The sequence below is a fragment of the Leopardus geoffroyi genome, chromosome B4 (genome assembly GCF_018350155.1).
Source record: "Leopardus geoffroyi isolate Oge1 chromosome B4, O.geoffroyi_Oge1_pat1.0, whole genome shotgun sequence".
Classification (NCBI taxonomy): Eukaryota; Metazoa; Chordata; class Mammalia; order Carnivora; family Felidae; genus Leopardus; species Leopardus geoffroyi.
Window position 1 is genome coordinate 21,726,930 of NC_059341.1, and position 16,411 is coordinate 21,743,340.

Here is a 16,411-nt window from a genome sequence, read left to right on the forward strand (position 1 = left end):
TTTGGAAAAAACCATTGTAGTCTAGTAATATTCAACCAAGAAAGGCTAAATTTAAATTCATAAATTTTTAAGCACTTAAAATAATGATTTTCACCTACTCCCACTAAAGTTTCAACTCATCTTCTGCACACTTATCAATATCAGACTGATGACAAATCTCATCAGTAGTGTTATCCAGATGGGGAGGGAGCACCGGTAATGCTGTATACCTCAGTTCCAACTAATATTTCCAGTGTTTTTCCACAGAAAATTGTATTTTAGATTTGGCCGAATTTCATTTGAGGAGTCTGTATCTTTTTCGCACTAACACAGTACTATTGGAAGAGGCCATCTCCTTGGTCCCTGAGTGTCCCTGTACGTTCTTTCTGCGTATGCCAAGAATGCAAAATCCTGACCATTCTTTCCGCAGGCCATTCCTCAGAGTTGAGTTTGCAGTGAGCAATCTTGAAGGATGAGGTAATGCCTTTCCTCTGCCAAGAAGCAGGCTAATACTGTTTACTATAAAGAGTGGCGAGGGGCGCCTGGGTGGCGCAGTCAGTTAAGTGTCCGACTTCAGCCAGGTCACGATCTCGAGGTCCATGAGTTCGAGCCCCGCATCAGGCTCTGGGATGATGGCTCAGAGCCTGGAGCCTGTTTCCGAGATTCTGTGTCTCCCTCTCTCTCTGCCCCTCCCCCGTTCATGCTCTGTCTCTCTCTGTCCCAAAAATGAATAAACGTTGAAAAAAAAAAAAAAAAAGAGTGGCGAGCTCAGGGATCCCCTCCTTTAATGCAACACGCTGTGTATATAGGTATCTATGATGGGTCTTTAGTGTTACCCTCATGGCACTGCGGGGGCATGGCAAATCATCAGAAATAAGCATGAAAGTCTGGATAGTGCTTTTGCAATGATGATGAAGTCCTTTGTCTTTGACCCAGGAGTCTTGTGTCTTCTGCTGACAGCCATGAAACAAGCAAACTTGTTAGCTTATAAGTAGGGTAAGATCTCAAACACTGCAGAGTCCTTGACAGGTACCTGACCCATAAATCCTCTCAATAAATGCTTCTTGTATTGAATTTTTTATATTTATTTTATTTTTAAAAAGTTTCTTATTTAAGTAATCTCTACACCCAACATGGGGCTCAAACTCATGACCCTGAGATCAAGAGGTGCATGTTCTTCTGACTGAACCAGCCACACACCTCTGTATTGAATTTTTTTATGACTAAGATATAGCAATTAACTAAAAAGACCACCAGTATTTAAAGCTTTGTCTACCTGACATTTACAACCATTTTTGAAAATAATTTGCGAAAACCACCAAGTTGTAATTATTATGTTAAAATTCAGTATATTTATGTATATACTGTATATTTATGTATTTATGTATAAATTCAGTATATTATGTTAAAATTCAGTATACTACACTATAGAAATGGATGAATCTTATTATCTATGATATGAATTTTTAAAATTTTTTTAATGTTTATTTTTGAGAGAGACACACAAGAGCATGAGCGGGGGAGGGGCAGAGAGAGAGGGAGACACAGAATCCCAAGCAGGCTCCAGGCTCCGAGCTGTCAGCACAGAGCCCGAAGCTGTCAGCACAGGGGCAGGGGGGCTCGAAATCACGAACCGTGAGATCATGATCAGAGCCAAAGTCAGATACGTAACTTACTGAGCCACCCAGGTGCCCCTGAAATCTTTTAAAACATGATATAAAAACAAAATCATTTTACTTTCAAGTAAGCATCCCATAAAATATAGATAATAAATGTTTCCTAAAATTACTACAAGGCTCCAAATTTCTCTCTTTTCAATCTGTCATTCCCATTATCCCTAGAGGTATTTTACGAAAACCTTGGTTGTTTCACTATCCTGCTATAAAAGACTTTGACCGTCTTCCCTTGTCAAAGAGAATTAAATACAGTCTTCTTATTCTGACCTTCAAAATATGGGTGCAAACTACTTGTCTGAGCTTCACACATTTAACAAAGAATAACTGAGTACCTACTTTTTGCTAGACCCTGTTTTGGGCACCAAAGCTAACAGGAGTGGACAAGGCAAAGTCTTTGTTCTCCCGGAACTTACATTCTAGAGGGAAAGACAACCAGTAAACAAGTGAACAAAAATATTTTATATATTCTGAGGCAGCGATGAACTCATCTCTCATTGCATATACACTATGTACCATGGTCACCTATTAAATGTTCTCAAAATACATCTGTACCTTGGTAGTACCCATAGCCTAAGATACAGTCTCCCCACAGTTTCACCTATTGAAACCATATGTAGTCACTAACTTTTCCAACTTCCTTTTCCTTCCATTCCCTTCCCTTGTAAGAGTGGAGGAATCAACATCGTGGTCAATGGCAAGAGTCAATTTCCCCATGAGAAAGGTTGGAAATGCAGAGGTACCCACTTCTGGGTATATATCCAAAGGAAATTGGGTCATTATCTCAGTATCTACACCCCACGTTCACTGACACATTATTCAAAATAGCCAAGAGATGGAAACAACCTAAGTGCCGATTAATGGATAAGTGGATAAAGAAGATATAATGTTTATATACAATGGGATATTATTCCACCATAAAAAAGGGTAACTCTGCCATTTGTGTGACAGCATAGATGAACACTGAGGCCATTACACTACATAAAATAAGATAGACAGAGGAAGACAAATACTGTATGATTTCACTTATATGTGGAATCTAAAAGAGCCAAACTCACAGAAACAGACAAAGGAATGGTGGCTGCAGAGGCTGAAGGGTGGGGAAATGGAGAGATGTTAGTCAAACTCCCAATTTTAAGAGAAAGAGGTTCTGGGATCTAACGTACAGCATAGTGATTACAGTAAACAGTACTGTATTGTATATTTGAAAGTTGCTAAGAGAGTGAATATTAAATGTCCTCACACACACACACAAGTAATTATGTGAGGTGATGGATGTTTTAACTAACTTTATTGCAGTAACCACTTTATAATATATACGTATACCAAATCATCACATTATACATCTTAAATGTACACAACGTCAAGTGTCAACTATATCTCAGTGAAGCAAGGGGGGGGGAAGAAAAGGAGATTTTGTAATACCTATTCACAAAATAAAAATTTTTTAATGCTTATTTATTTATTTATTTATTTAGAGAGAGCATGTACACATTGGGGAGGGGCAAAGAGCGAGGGAGAGAGAGAATCCCAAGCAGGCTGTGTGCTGTCAGAGTAGAGTCCAACACGGGGCTCAGTCTCACAAATTTTGAGATCATAACCTGAGCCGAAATCAAGAGCAGGACGCTTAACTGGCTGAGCCACCCAGGTGCCCCCCAAATAATAATTTATTACAAAGGGAAGAATGATAAATTTATGATACAGAACCCTGGCAAACACCAACCCAACAAGGTCAAAGTTAAACCCCCAATGGGGAAACAGACTGAATGACATTTGCCCACTGAAGTTGATGCCCTGGAAAGAGCCTATCTCCATTTCTGGGGCATTCCTGCCAAGAATGCATAACCTGAGTCTGGTTACAAGAAAACATCAGATAGAGGTGGTCATCCTACAGAATCTGAAGTCAATACTTTTTAAAAGTGTCAAGGACATAAACGCCAGGGAGAGGCTACGGAACTCTTCCACACTGAACGTGCCTGAAGGGCCAGGATAGCTAAACACAGCACATACTTAGACAGGATCCTGAACAAAAAAGGAAAAAGTTATTGTTAGTACACCTGGCACAACTTGAAGGGGCCCGTTGTAGTGCTGGGCTAATGTCGGCTTCCTGATTTTGAGAGCTGTGTGCTAGTTATATAGGGGAATATCCATTTTAGGAAAAGCATACCGTAATACCTAGCAGTGGTGGGCACCAATTCTAGAGTTACTCTCAAAATGTTTGAAAAAGACTAACAATAATGAGTGTATGAGTTTTTATATGTGTGAATGTGTACAAAGGGAGGGGACAAGGAGGAGGAGGATGCAGGGAGAGAGAGGAAAAACAAATATGGTAAAATGTTAAGAATTGAAGAATCTCAGTGAAAGGGATATGAAAGATCTTAGTTCTGTCCTGGTAACTTTTCTGTAGATTCAAAGTAATTTCAAACTAATCTTTTTTTTTTAAGTAGGTTTCATGTCCAGTATGGAGCCCAACGGGGGCGAGGGGGTGGGGATTTGAACTCATAACCGAGAGATCAAGACCTGAGCTGGGGCACTTGGGTGGCTCAGTCAGTTGAGCGTCCAACTCTTGGTTTCAGTTTAGGTCATGATCTCATGGTTTCGTGTTTTCTAGCCCTGCATCAGGCTCTGTGCTGGCAGCATGGAGCCTGCTTAGGATTCTCTCTGTCCCTTTCTCTCTGCTCCCCTCTAATTTGTGCTGTCTCTGTCTCTCTCAAAATAAATAAATAAACTTATTAAAAAAGAGAGAGAGAGAGAGAGAGAGACATCAAGACAGGAGCTGAGATCAAGAGTCAGATGTTTAACAGACGGAGCCATCCAGGCGCCCCCAAAGTAAATGATTTTTTAAAAGTCATATGCATTCTTCAAGCAAGCTCAAATTTCACCAACTTCAACCAGGAAGAACTGTCAGTATTTTAGGCCTTAATGAACCATGAAGTGTGACTCTGGAAGCGACATATACCACATTTGTATATGCTACTTCAACCCATTTCCCAAGTCACAGGCAAGGCTGCCAGTTTTTATGGGAGCCCAGAATAAAAGAATCTCGACTGTAGTGCAAGCTGCTTTTCCACTTGGATGTTATGATCCAGCAGATAAAATGGCTCTCATGAGTGCCTAGGACAAACGGGGATGATCTGTGATCCTGTGGCAAGCACCACTAAGAAAATCACAGCAGAGACCTCTAGGATTTCAGAGCAAACCTTATGCCTTCTTGTACAGATGACTGTTATCCTTTTGAGAAACAGCCCTGGCTTGCTACTGAGCCTGGAAAAGACTGAATACGTCACCGTGAGTCAGCAGGCCTGAGTTTCCCATGACAAACTGGGTTTTATCTGACCCACCAAACCGTAAAATTGGGCATAGGCAGCTTCAGTCTCATAAGACGGAAGTGACATGTAAGAGACCAGGCTCAAGGAGAAGGGACAGCATTTACAGGGAGCATGTGGCTCGCGCTGCATCGCCTCCTCCCCCTCAGTCCACGGCTACAGCCTCATGGGCAGTTCCGTATGATCAGTTGATTGAGGAAGAAGAACTCCAGCCTGGTTAACAGAGGGTGCTGCCGTCAGAAGGGGGATACCTTTAGTCCCACAGCCCTGCTCAGAGGTGACCGTGAAGGACAGCCATGAAGGAAAATCCTTCCACTGAACAGACTTTTTTTTTTTTTTCCAACGTTTATTTATTTTTGGGACAGAGAGAGACAGAGCATGAACAGGGGAGGGGCAGAGAGAGAGGGAGACACAGAATCGGAAACAGGCTCCAGCCTCTGAGCCATCAGCCCAGAGCCCGACGCGGGGCTCGAACTCACGGACCGCGAGATCGTGACCTGGCTGAAGTCGGACGCTTAACTGACTGCGCCACCCAGGCGCCCCTCAACAGACTTTCATGCAGTACATTTGGGTGTTTACTTTTTCTGGATGAGAGACAGCCAGGATTGCGTACCTGTATTAATTTATGTTCTGTTGTTCAAGTTTTAAGTGGATAATGGTCAGGAACTTGGTAGGAAGAAGACTGAGAAATTGGTGACAAGAAAGTCTGGGGAAGAGTTCTGTGGATGAACTTTTAAGAACAGGCCCAGGCTATAATGATACTTGTGCCCCTTGTGAATGCTCACAAAAGGGAATCTACCACAAAGTATTCAGCGATCAAGGAGGCAAAATGACATCCTTTGGGGATAGCAGCTGGTTAGTTTCTGCAACCAACCCAGTGCTCGCTCAATGGCCCTTGAACCAAATGGCTATGGTGGCAGGGATGGAATTCAATGACATGGACTTCCCCTTACGGAGGATGGCCTGGCTGCTGCAAGCACTGAGTGCCTCCTCAGCCAACAACACACACCGATCCTGAGTTCCTAACATGGCAGTGTTAACCAGGGGGGCGGGTACCAGCTTGATAACACCGAACCTCTTCCATCATCCTCCCTGGGATAGACATAAACGTATTCTGCGCACGGATTTGCATTCCCTGGTCATAATGCACCTGCCAGAACCACCATCCATCACAGAGGGCCTTATCCGCCATCGTGACATGGTGCACACAAGCACTTCTATCAGAAGGTGCTCGTTTCACAGCAGAAGTGGAGCCATGGGCTCATGCCCGTGGAAATGACGGGTCTGATCACATATCCCATCACCCAGTAGTGGCTGGCCTAATGGAAGGGTAAAATAGCTTACTGTAGATTCCATTACGGCATCTGAGAGACAAACCCATGCGAGGATGTGTTTCTGTCTTACAGGACACAGTATGTGCTTTGAATCAGCATGTGGTGCTCTCATTCCCACAGCCACGGATCCAGGAACCGAGAGACAGAAGTAAAGTGGCTCCTCTCACTAGGATACCTCGTAACCCACTCCTTAAAGTACTGCTTCCTGTTCCAGCAACTTGATGATCTGCTGGCTGGGAGGTCTTCATTTTCAGGGGGTGATTACTTCCACCCAGAAACACAACAATAATTCCAGCGGGTTAGATGAGATTTAATTGAACGGTTACCTGGCCACTTCCCTATCCTCTTGCCCTTGAACCAAATTGGAGAGAATGGGGTCTGGCTGAAATGGTTGATTCTGATTACAAAGGGGTTAAGGGGGTTGTTGGTACACAATGGAGTCAGGGAAGGCTACATTTGGAACCCAGGGGATTCTCTGGGGTGCTTTTTAGCATTTCCATGCTGAAGGGGAGCAGAATTTGCCACCCCAAAGCATGCCTCTTCGGTATAAGGATTATCTTGAGGGAGTTATTTTTGAGGACCAGCAGGGACAGAAGCTCTGAAAACAGAGCATAAATTGCCCTTTTGTAAGGGACATGTACATTTATGAGGGTTATCTCCATTTGTAAAGGTGTCTCCCAAGCTGTACCAGCAAGAGAAGGAAGACTAAATCTCTAGAAACTTAACAAGGCAAGGACTTAAATCTGCATAACAGCCATACCCTCCTTTACTGTGCTTTGCTTGGTAACCTCCCACAACTGGCTCCCTCTTCACCCTCCAACATCTTCTTTTGTCGTTAGGTGGAGATAGTATTTAAAGCGGTAGCTTGGGCCATTTGGGGGGTTACTAAATTTGCTGGGGTATCGTCCATGCATACAGGAGGTATACATGTCATTAAACTTCTCTTTGTTTTTCTACGAGTAATCTGTCTTTTCCTACAGGGGTCTCAGCCAAGAACCTGCCTAGAAGGGTAGAGGGAAAGTTATTTATTTTTTTTTTTTAAGATTTTAAATAATCTCTACATCCAACATGGGGCTCAAACTCACAAACCTGAGATCAAGAGTCACAGACTCCACTGATTGAGCCAGCCAGGCACCCTGGGAAAGTTATTTTTGCAGAACTCAGGACCTTCAGGAATGAAGATGTGGATCTCCCAGCTGGGTAAAGAACCTCAGCCTGCCGACATCTTCCCCCAAGTCTCCTGGCCACTCACCACCACTCTGACAAGTTTCTCTGCCACCAGCCATGCTCTCTCCCAAGAGGTCTGAACATCCGCTTTGGACCGGGACGGGGTGGAAGTGAGGGTCTTCTAAATTCTTAGTTCCTTTCTTTTTTACTCTCCCTCTGCCCTTGGGATCACAGCTCCAGTCTTCGATTGCTGTGAGGATACTGCTTAAAGTCTTCTTTTGCCAACGTTACTGCCTTTTTTGTGGGAAATAAGCCCCATCAAAGGAGGGACATGGAGACTCAGGCACAGTGAGGCGAGGCTTTAGTCAACATTCTTGCAAGAGCGGGTGTCCGACAGACAGGCAGTTACAGCAGGCAATTTATCTCCCAGCGTGCAAATTCCTCCCCTGACTCCCCATTGGCTGAGTACTACAGACGTTACAGCCTTACCCAGCACCCCCCGCCCCACGCCCATGTAAGCCCCAAAGTACATTCCTTGAGGAGCCACAGAGACTTCAGTTCTTTGGTGCACGTTCATTGCAAAGCCCACGAAAATAAGCCTGCAAGATGGAGAGGGAAGAAGAACCGGGAGGTGAAGTGTCTAGGGGTTTGGGACTCCTTTTGGGGGTGGGGGGTTCGTACATCTTTCCAATAGGTTGTAAATCTGTTGTTAACTAGACAGCACGGCTTTTATTTGGTATTTCGGAAAATGAATCCTCTCACTTACTTCTCGTACTTTTACTAGTTAAAATACTTAAAATTTAATAAGGAACGGGAAATATTCCCCCATTCAAATACTGGCAAGGTTTCTCCCTCTTGTCTAGATCCCGAGTCCTACAGTGATATAATAAATACGAACAACGACTTAACTTGTTTATATTTTACAATGCTGCACGTTTCACAGACCTCAATGTTTCATCCTCCAGTCTAAAAATGCAATCTTTTACCCTCCCTGGTGCCAAGTAGCTCTTTTTTATTATTCAACTTCATTTTTCATTAAGCTTGAACATGTATGTTCTTTCTTTTCCATTTTAAGCAAAAAATCTTTTGTGGACAGTAGGTTTATGGAATGTGGGTAGTTATTATGCATATATAATGTTACATGTCAATTACATGCCAATAACGCTGGTAAAAATAAGTTAAAAGTATTTTTAAAACACCTCCAATACATATATTTTCAGGATATGATTTACATACTTGGCATAACGTTTTCAGTTATTCCTTCTAGTGCCATAATGTTATAATACTACAATACGATGCTTTAAAATCAAGTCCAAAAATTCTATAGATTCCTCCTACAGAGCATCTAAAAATTATATTAAGCACTATGTATTGAGTGCTTAACTGGTCCCGTGTGGTTGTTACGATATATGCATTAACACGCACATTTTCCCTTCAGGTTATCCTCCCGATAATTTCATAACAGAGATACTGACTTTCTTGTTTTGAAGATGTAGAAACCACGATTTGAAGAGAGGAAATAACTCCTCTAGAATCATAAGCCTGAAGTGACAGATTCCAGTTCTCCATCCCTAGCGAGAACAGGCTCACGGCTCCAAGGTCTCTCGAGTCTTAAATTTTTGTATAATCGACTCAGAAAGATCTGGCTCATTCAGGATCTAAGTGAAACATGACGGTTCATTCTTCAGTTTCCCGTCACATTCCAAATGTCTCTAATTTTAAATGGCAGCCCCCGTGCCTAGAATGGAAACCCACATCGCAACAAATTAGCTAAGTGGTTCCTACACAGTCCTTATTTATAGTCTCAGCAATTCAATTTCTGAATAATGGCTTGGTTGTTGTGCATAAAATACAATCTTGGAAAGATGACGATTGTGTTTTTTTAATAAACAAGATACAAAATTAACATGTAAATTTATTATAGAAAACAGACCCATGAATATTTATTAATAGAATGCAATGATACTTCTCACTGAATCCCAGAATAGACTACCCTAACAAATGCTCATTAATGAATTAGTCGAAGAAAATGGCATTCGGCATGCTAAACTTTCACCGTGGCGTACTGTTCAATTTGAAATAAGAAAAACATTGCTTCCCTCTTTCTTTCCTCCAAGAATACACAACTACGATGTACCCCAGGCTCAGAGAGACTTCTCTTTGTTGTGCCCACTTCCTAGGTGATCTCACCAAGCCCTCCAGCCTCTCTGTCTCTGTGCTAATTACTCCCAAATTGATGTAGCCAGCCTGGACCTCTCTTCTGGACATCAGACTTGAAGAGAAGCAGAATATGGTACCTCAAAGTATTGCCTCTTTGGCATGAGGATTATTGTGAGTCAATTGTTCTGAGAACTGCAGACACAAGAGAAGCTCTGAAAACAAAGCAGAAGTTATCCTTCTGTAAATTTACATTTATAAAGAATATATCATATTCTTTATGTATATTTATATTACATATATTGCATAATGTATTTTATAAATTTACATTTGCAAACATTGCCATTTGGAAGTGTCTGCCTCTCCAGACCAGGAAGAAAAGGATGAGTAAATCACAGGAGAAGCTTACCAATAAGAAGGCACCAATTTAAATCTGCATAACAGCCATGCTTTTGTTTACTGTGCTTTTCCTGACAATCTCCCATCACTCACTCTTCCCCTCTACCCAACCTCCATCTTTTGTGTTTAGGTGATGGTATTTAAGGTGCTGGCTGGGCCATTTCGAGGAGTTACTCAGTTTTCCTGGGTATCTCTCGTGTATGTACACAAGAGGCATACACCCTATTAAACTTCTGTTTGTTTGTTTTTTCCTGTTAATCTATCTTTGATTATGGGGTTGGTCTCATCTGAGAACACAGAAAGGTAAAGGCAAAATGATTTTCCCCCCATACCACCTAACTGGTCTACCCGTTTCTGCCCTTATCTTCATTATAATCTATTATCAAAACAGCAGCCAGAGTAATCCAGTTGAAAGATTAATCACATGAAATTGTTCCTCTGTTCCAATCCCCACCCCACCCCCACCCCGCAATGGCTTCCCATCTTTGACAGTGTGATTTATAACAAGAAATATATATTTTGGTCTTCATCCAAGGTTCCGGCCTCAAAGCTCCCAAGACCCTTGGAATTTCTTGAATGACAAGGGCAAGAGGATCATCTTTTGTTATATTTGGTCTTTTGTCCTCAGTTCCTGAAATAGCTTCAATGTGGAAAAAGGTCAACTGTGTGTCTTTTGTAATTCATAACCAACTCCTTTGAACCACACCTTAGTTGATGTTCCTAAGGGGACTTGTGAAAAGCCCCTAAGGATGGAGGCTGGTTGCAAGGGAAACCAACCACAATTAGAGGGTGGAACCTGTCAGTCCCACGACCAGACCTCCCTCTGAAGGGGCTGGCGGTAGACCCAATCACCAAAAGCCAATGATTTCAATCAACTGGGCCTCTGTAATGAAGCCTCCATAAAAATCTCTGAACTACAAGGCTCAGCGAGCTTCTGGGTTGATGAACCAGAACACAGCCAGGTGCCAGGAGGGTGGCACACTCCAAACTCCATGGGGAGAGAAGTTCCTGTGCTCTGGCCCCTTCAAGACCTCACCCTACGTGTCTCTTTATCCGGTCACGTATGTATTTGTCTCCTTTACTACCCTGAGTTCTAGGAGTGGCTCTAGCAAATTAATTGAACCCACAGAGGGAGTTAGGGGAACCGCTCGCTCACTTAAGGCTGAATGGTCAGAAGCACAGGTAACAACCCGGATTTGCAACTGGCACCTGAAGTGGGGTGGGGGCGAGCAGGTTGGTGGGACTGAGCCCTTGACCTGTGGTGTCTGAGGCCATCTCTAGGTAGCAGTGTCAGCACTGAGTTAAAGTGTAGGACACTCAGTCAGTGCTGACATTTGGAGAATTGCTTGGCGGTGCTGAAAAAGCACATCTGATACCTTACTGAAAGTCAAAGCTGAGGTCCTTCTGATGACCCGGGTCCCACACCACCGTCTGGCACTATCCCCCTTACGTCTGACCTCCTCTCCACCGCGCTCCCCTCTCTCTGCTGCAGGCACACAGGGGTCCTGGCTGGGCCACAGACACCCAGCCCCACCCCTTCCGGCTTCCTGTGCTTTGCCAGGAACACTTTGTCCCCTGAGAGATCAGAATGGTTCCCCCCACCCCCAGCCTGCATTTCTTCACTCCAGTGTCATCTCTGAGAAGCTTTCCTTGACCACAGTGTTGATGAGGGAGTGGGGGGCAAGCTGGGGGCAAAGTACAGGCTCACAGCACCCCCGCCCCCGGAGGTGGGACATGTATGATATTCCTTGGACACTCCAAGCTACCCCAAAACAGGAGAGGACAAAAACAAACAAACAAACAAACCCACAAATGGCTAAACTGTTTACTAGAAAAGGGCAATCAAGGCGATCCCATCAACAGCCTAAAAAGTCCAGGAACTCCCGAGAGTCTTAATGTTAATGCTTTGCTAGAGGAAACACCCACCTCAGCTTGACAACAGCTAGGCCTCCAGGAAGTCTTTAGCATGTGAAATTCTCTTCAGAAACTCCCTCTAGACTTTATCTCCCCCCCTCCACCAAATGGTCACCCCCCCCCCCCCCACACCTGCAGCGCAGCTCGTCCTGCCCACGGGTCCTGTCCCTGCGCTTCGATAAAATCACTTTTTTGCACCAAAGACATCTTCCAAAATTCTTTCTTGGTTGTTGGCTCCGGACCCTACGAACCAAGCCCCCATCACCCTAAAACTTCATCAGTGTCTAAAATTACCATCCGCTTCCCCACTCCACACACTAGCTCCTCTGTTCCCTCCCTGCTATTCAGTCCTCAGCGCTTACAGGCTAACTTATTTATCGTCTAGTTTGCTGGCTCATCATCGGTTTCTTGACTAGAAGGGCGGGGCTTCACAGGAGGTGGAGGCTGCTGCTTGCCCGGTGCCAACCTGTGCCCTAAACCCAGGATGGCAGACAGCACTCCAGCCTCTTCTACCAGAGCACCAACCCGGTCCCCCTGGCACTCGGGGTGAAGAGGAATTCACGTGGGCATCAGCGGCTCCTTTGTTTGGGCCCCAAGCATGCCCTGGGCACCTGGTACGTCACCTTGTCCGCTGAGCGGGGCCGGTGTGTTTTGTGGGAGAGCCACACGCCACGCAATGCCCAGGCAGGAAGTCATTCCTAGTAGTAAACAAGCCGAACAGGTTAGACACTGTGCCCCTGGTGCTTATTACGTGCCACCGGCAATATGTGACTTTCACAACCACCAAAAAAACCTGATTTAACACGCACCCACTTAAGCAGCACTGGCTCACTGGGTCAGTCCCCACCATCGGGCGAGTACGGCGCTCGTCCTTTCTTCTCACTCCGGAGCCTCGGTGTGTGGGACTTGCCTCTAAGCCAGCCCACCTGGCACCGTGAGACCCCTGACTTGGAGAATTTTAAGTGCTTGCACACGGTGGCTAACCTAGTGCCGGCCACTTACTGATTTCAGAAAGAAAAACACATTTTTCCAGATACATCAGCTCTACGTTATCCAAACAAAATGTGGCGGGGGGAGGGGGGAGGGCAAAGGGTCACAGGAGGGAGGAGACGTAAAGAAAGCAGCAAGAAATAACTAGAATATTGGCAAACACCTACAGAGTACTATGTATATATTTTTGTATGGCACACTTCTAAACACGTTACCCACACGCACCCATTTCATGTTCGCTGTGGGCTATGAAGTAAGCGCTGCTCGGCACCACCCGGCTGCTTTCCCAGCAGGTGACTGAGACAGTTTTTAAGTGACTCGCCCAACTCAGGGGCCCTGCAGTGGGTCGCAGGATTTGAACTCCGGCCCTCTGGCTCCAGAACCCGTGCTCTCAGTTTACGTGAATACACTTAAGAAATCAGACCAGCAGGGCCGTGGCCCGGGGCGCGGGCGCGGAGGCGCGGGAAAGGGGGCGCGCGCGGACGAGGGGTGGCGCTGCGGCTCGCGCGGGTCACCTGGGGCTGAACCGGCATTGCTCAATAGTCGACTCGAGGCTCTCGAGGATCTTCCAGCACTCCTCGGTCTCGGGCGTGTCGCCCTTGCCCGCCATCGGAGCCCGCGGCTCAGCCGGCCGCCTCCCGCGAAGCTGGGGGCTCGGGGGAGTCGGAGTCCAGAACCCCGCGTCCGTTGCCATGGCGACCCCTGGGGGTGGGCGGAGCGCGGGAATGGGCGGCGCCTGCGCGGAGGGGCCCGGGCGGCTGGCACCGCGCGTCTGACTCTGGGCTTCCCGACCCGGCGCCCTGTGCCCCGGGCGCCCACGGCCAGGCCGCCGCAGAAGTGTCCCCGGAAAAGCTGGACCCGTCTAGCCGCCCCTGCAGCATCCCACCACGCCCCCGCCTCTCCTTGCCGCCCCTTCTCCCGAGCGCCTTTCTTTTCACACGAACACCCCTCCCCACGCGACGTTCGAACGAAAATCGGCGACCCTCGCCTCCGTGGCCATACACGCTGCGCCAAAAGGCACCCTCCCGGCGGACGACAAATAGCCATGCTCGGGACCTAAGGACCCTCGGGCGCCCGGAGCAGTGCCTTAATAAGAAGGAAGAGGGCTGCTTGATGAATTGCCTACACCTGCCACTTGACCACAGACGTAGGCGTTCGTGGACAAAAAATTCTTTGCACACATTCAACAGCCTACATTCCTACTTAGTATGAAGGTCAGAATTCCGGCGTTAGGTTTTAAGCGATGGAGTGTAGTGTGGAATTTATTGTTGCAAAGTGGCTAAAATCGTAAGAGAAACTGCTTAATGGTCAAGCTTTTGTTCATCCATTATTCTAAATTACGTGTTGACAATGGTGATACATCGTTTCTAATGTCATAGTATGTCATTTGCTAGTTTTAGAGCTAAGTAGAGACTAGATTTCCATTTCAACACATGGGCTACAGGAAAACAATATTTTCTCTCATAATCGTGTGAAAACAAAGTAAGTTTCATATTGGCAGCTCAAACTACAAAAAGGAAATTAGGTAGCATTAATACTGCTCTTGTATTTACAGACAAAGACCGAAGGCCCCAATCCGAAGACGACTAAAGAATTAATCGCAACCAATGCCAACATGATCTTCTGTAAAGTTTTGTTTTCCTTTGAGAAGGTGAAGACAGAAAGCGTTACTTTTATTTTATGTAGATTTTTATTTTCAAAATCTAACTTCTAAGTCTCTTGAGGGAAATTTCATCATAATCAAAAAGTATATTAAAAGAGAGAAATGTAGAAATCTATTAATTATCTTAAGTGATTTTTTTTATCACAGTGCACATAAAAATTCTAAAAGGTAAAAATTCTAAAAGGTAAAATTAAAAATGTAAATTGGTTAGGGGCACCTTGGGTGTCTCAGTAGGTTAAGCATCTGACTTTCGCTAAGGTCATGATCTCACGGTTCATGGGTTCTAGCCCCAATTCGGGCTCTGTGCTGACTGCTGTGAGCTTGGAGCCTGCTTCGGATTCTATGTTTCCCTTTCTCTCTCTCTCTCTCTCTCTCTCTCTCTCTCTCTCTCTCTCTGCCCCTCCCCCTCTCATGCTTTGTCTCGATCATTGGGTGTTGTATGGAAACCAATTTGTCAATAAATTATATTAAAAAATAAATAAAACGTATTATCTCAAAGGAAAAAAAAAACTTAGAAGTCTGTTGTTTAAAAAAAAAAAGTGATCTGGTTAGGACTGGGCTAAGGTGGTGAAAAGACCGGGACGAGCTGTTGGCTGCTTCCGTTAATGCAATTCAAAGTGAGTATTTTGAAACTGAAGAGGGACATCTCACGGTAGACTTCATGAGTCATTGGTCAGCTCTGTGCAGCATTTGTTGGCTGATACGGACATAGTTACACCATCCCACGAAAACATGGACTGAACAAAACTTCTTTGTTTCAAGCCTTGCTAGAGCATATCAAAGAGTTTCAGATTTCAGTGTCTGGGAGACCAAGTTATGAGCAGGATTGTTTTTGAAACTATTAACTACCTAACGCACTTCTCTTGTTGTCAGTTACCTACGTTTACCTCTCAGGCCTTCTGCCTTATAAAACTGGTCATTTCAGATCATGTTCTCACCTATAAACAACTGGGGTTGGCCCTGTCAAAGCATTTGTCATACTAAATCCAGGCTCTTGCATCACACGATGAAGTAATTGATGGTCTTTAGTGGAAAGCTCACGAGCTCTGGAGTAAACATTAAAAATAAATAAATCCTGTGAAATTTAGCTGCGTTAGAACATTGGAAAATTGATTTAACGTCTCCAAGCCTCTTTTTTCTCACCAGTAAAGACTGGCTAATTAACCTTTCTCAGGATGGTTGGGAGCAATCTATAAAGGAAGAAAAGCACACAGCTCAGGCAGCACATGGTAAAACAGATCCTAACCAGGCCTGTAACAAAGCGGGTCCCTCCTTTCTAAACCATAGCTAAGGAATACACTGTTTAAAGGTTCCCATTTTTAAAAAGGTGAAATGTCTTATAAGCTAAAATACTTTTTACTTTTTAAGTTAATAGTTCAGTTTACTTTTTAAGTTAAAGTTTTTAACTCTGTGTTACTTGCGGCACAATTTTAACTTTTCAAATGCTTCTTTGAAACGGGTATAAATGTAACGTGTGTTTATATGAAAATATCACCCACCAATTATTAAAAGTGATAACATCTCAGATGAAACAGCATGAGGATTTGATTACGAGTCAAGTGCTGACTCTAAACATAGTCATTTATATATTCCACTTGGATATTATCGGTCCTGTAGCCTAATAAAAGCCAAGAGTTTTCAGGCTAGGTTTGTAATTTAAATTCTTTCTGGAGTCATCATATGTAAAGTGCTTATTTTTCTTTTATCACCAGCTGTAATCTGTGATTATGTGGTGCAGGCTCTGTTAGGTAAACTTGTCTTATGTTGTGCTTCATCCATAACCCAAGGTCTTAAATAAAGGGTTGGGAA

The 16,411-nt window shown here is 44.5% G+C and overlaps 1 protein-coding gene across 2 annotated transcripts in view; it reads right to left on the reverse strand.

The window, feature by feature from the left end:
• CB4H10orf67 (chromosome B4 C10orf67 homolog) overlaps nucleotides 1-13,872 on the reverse strand; it is a 169,056-nt gene extending 155,184 nt beyond the window's left edge. The window contains exon 1 of one of the 2 annotated variants that reach the window (XM_045463737.1): nucleotides 13,455-13,872. In XM_045463737.1, the coding sequence (XP_045319693.1) occupies nucleotides 13,455-13,633 (179 nt within the window). In that variant the 5' untranslated portion in view covers nucleotides 13,634-13,872. The remainder of the gene's footprint in view (nucleotides 1-13,454) is intronic. The other variant, XM_045463736.1, reaches the window with a different exon arrangement.
• Between the last annotated feature and the right edge of the window lie 2,539 nt (nucleotides 13,873-16,411).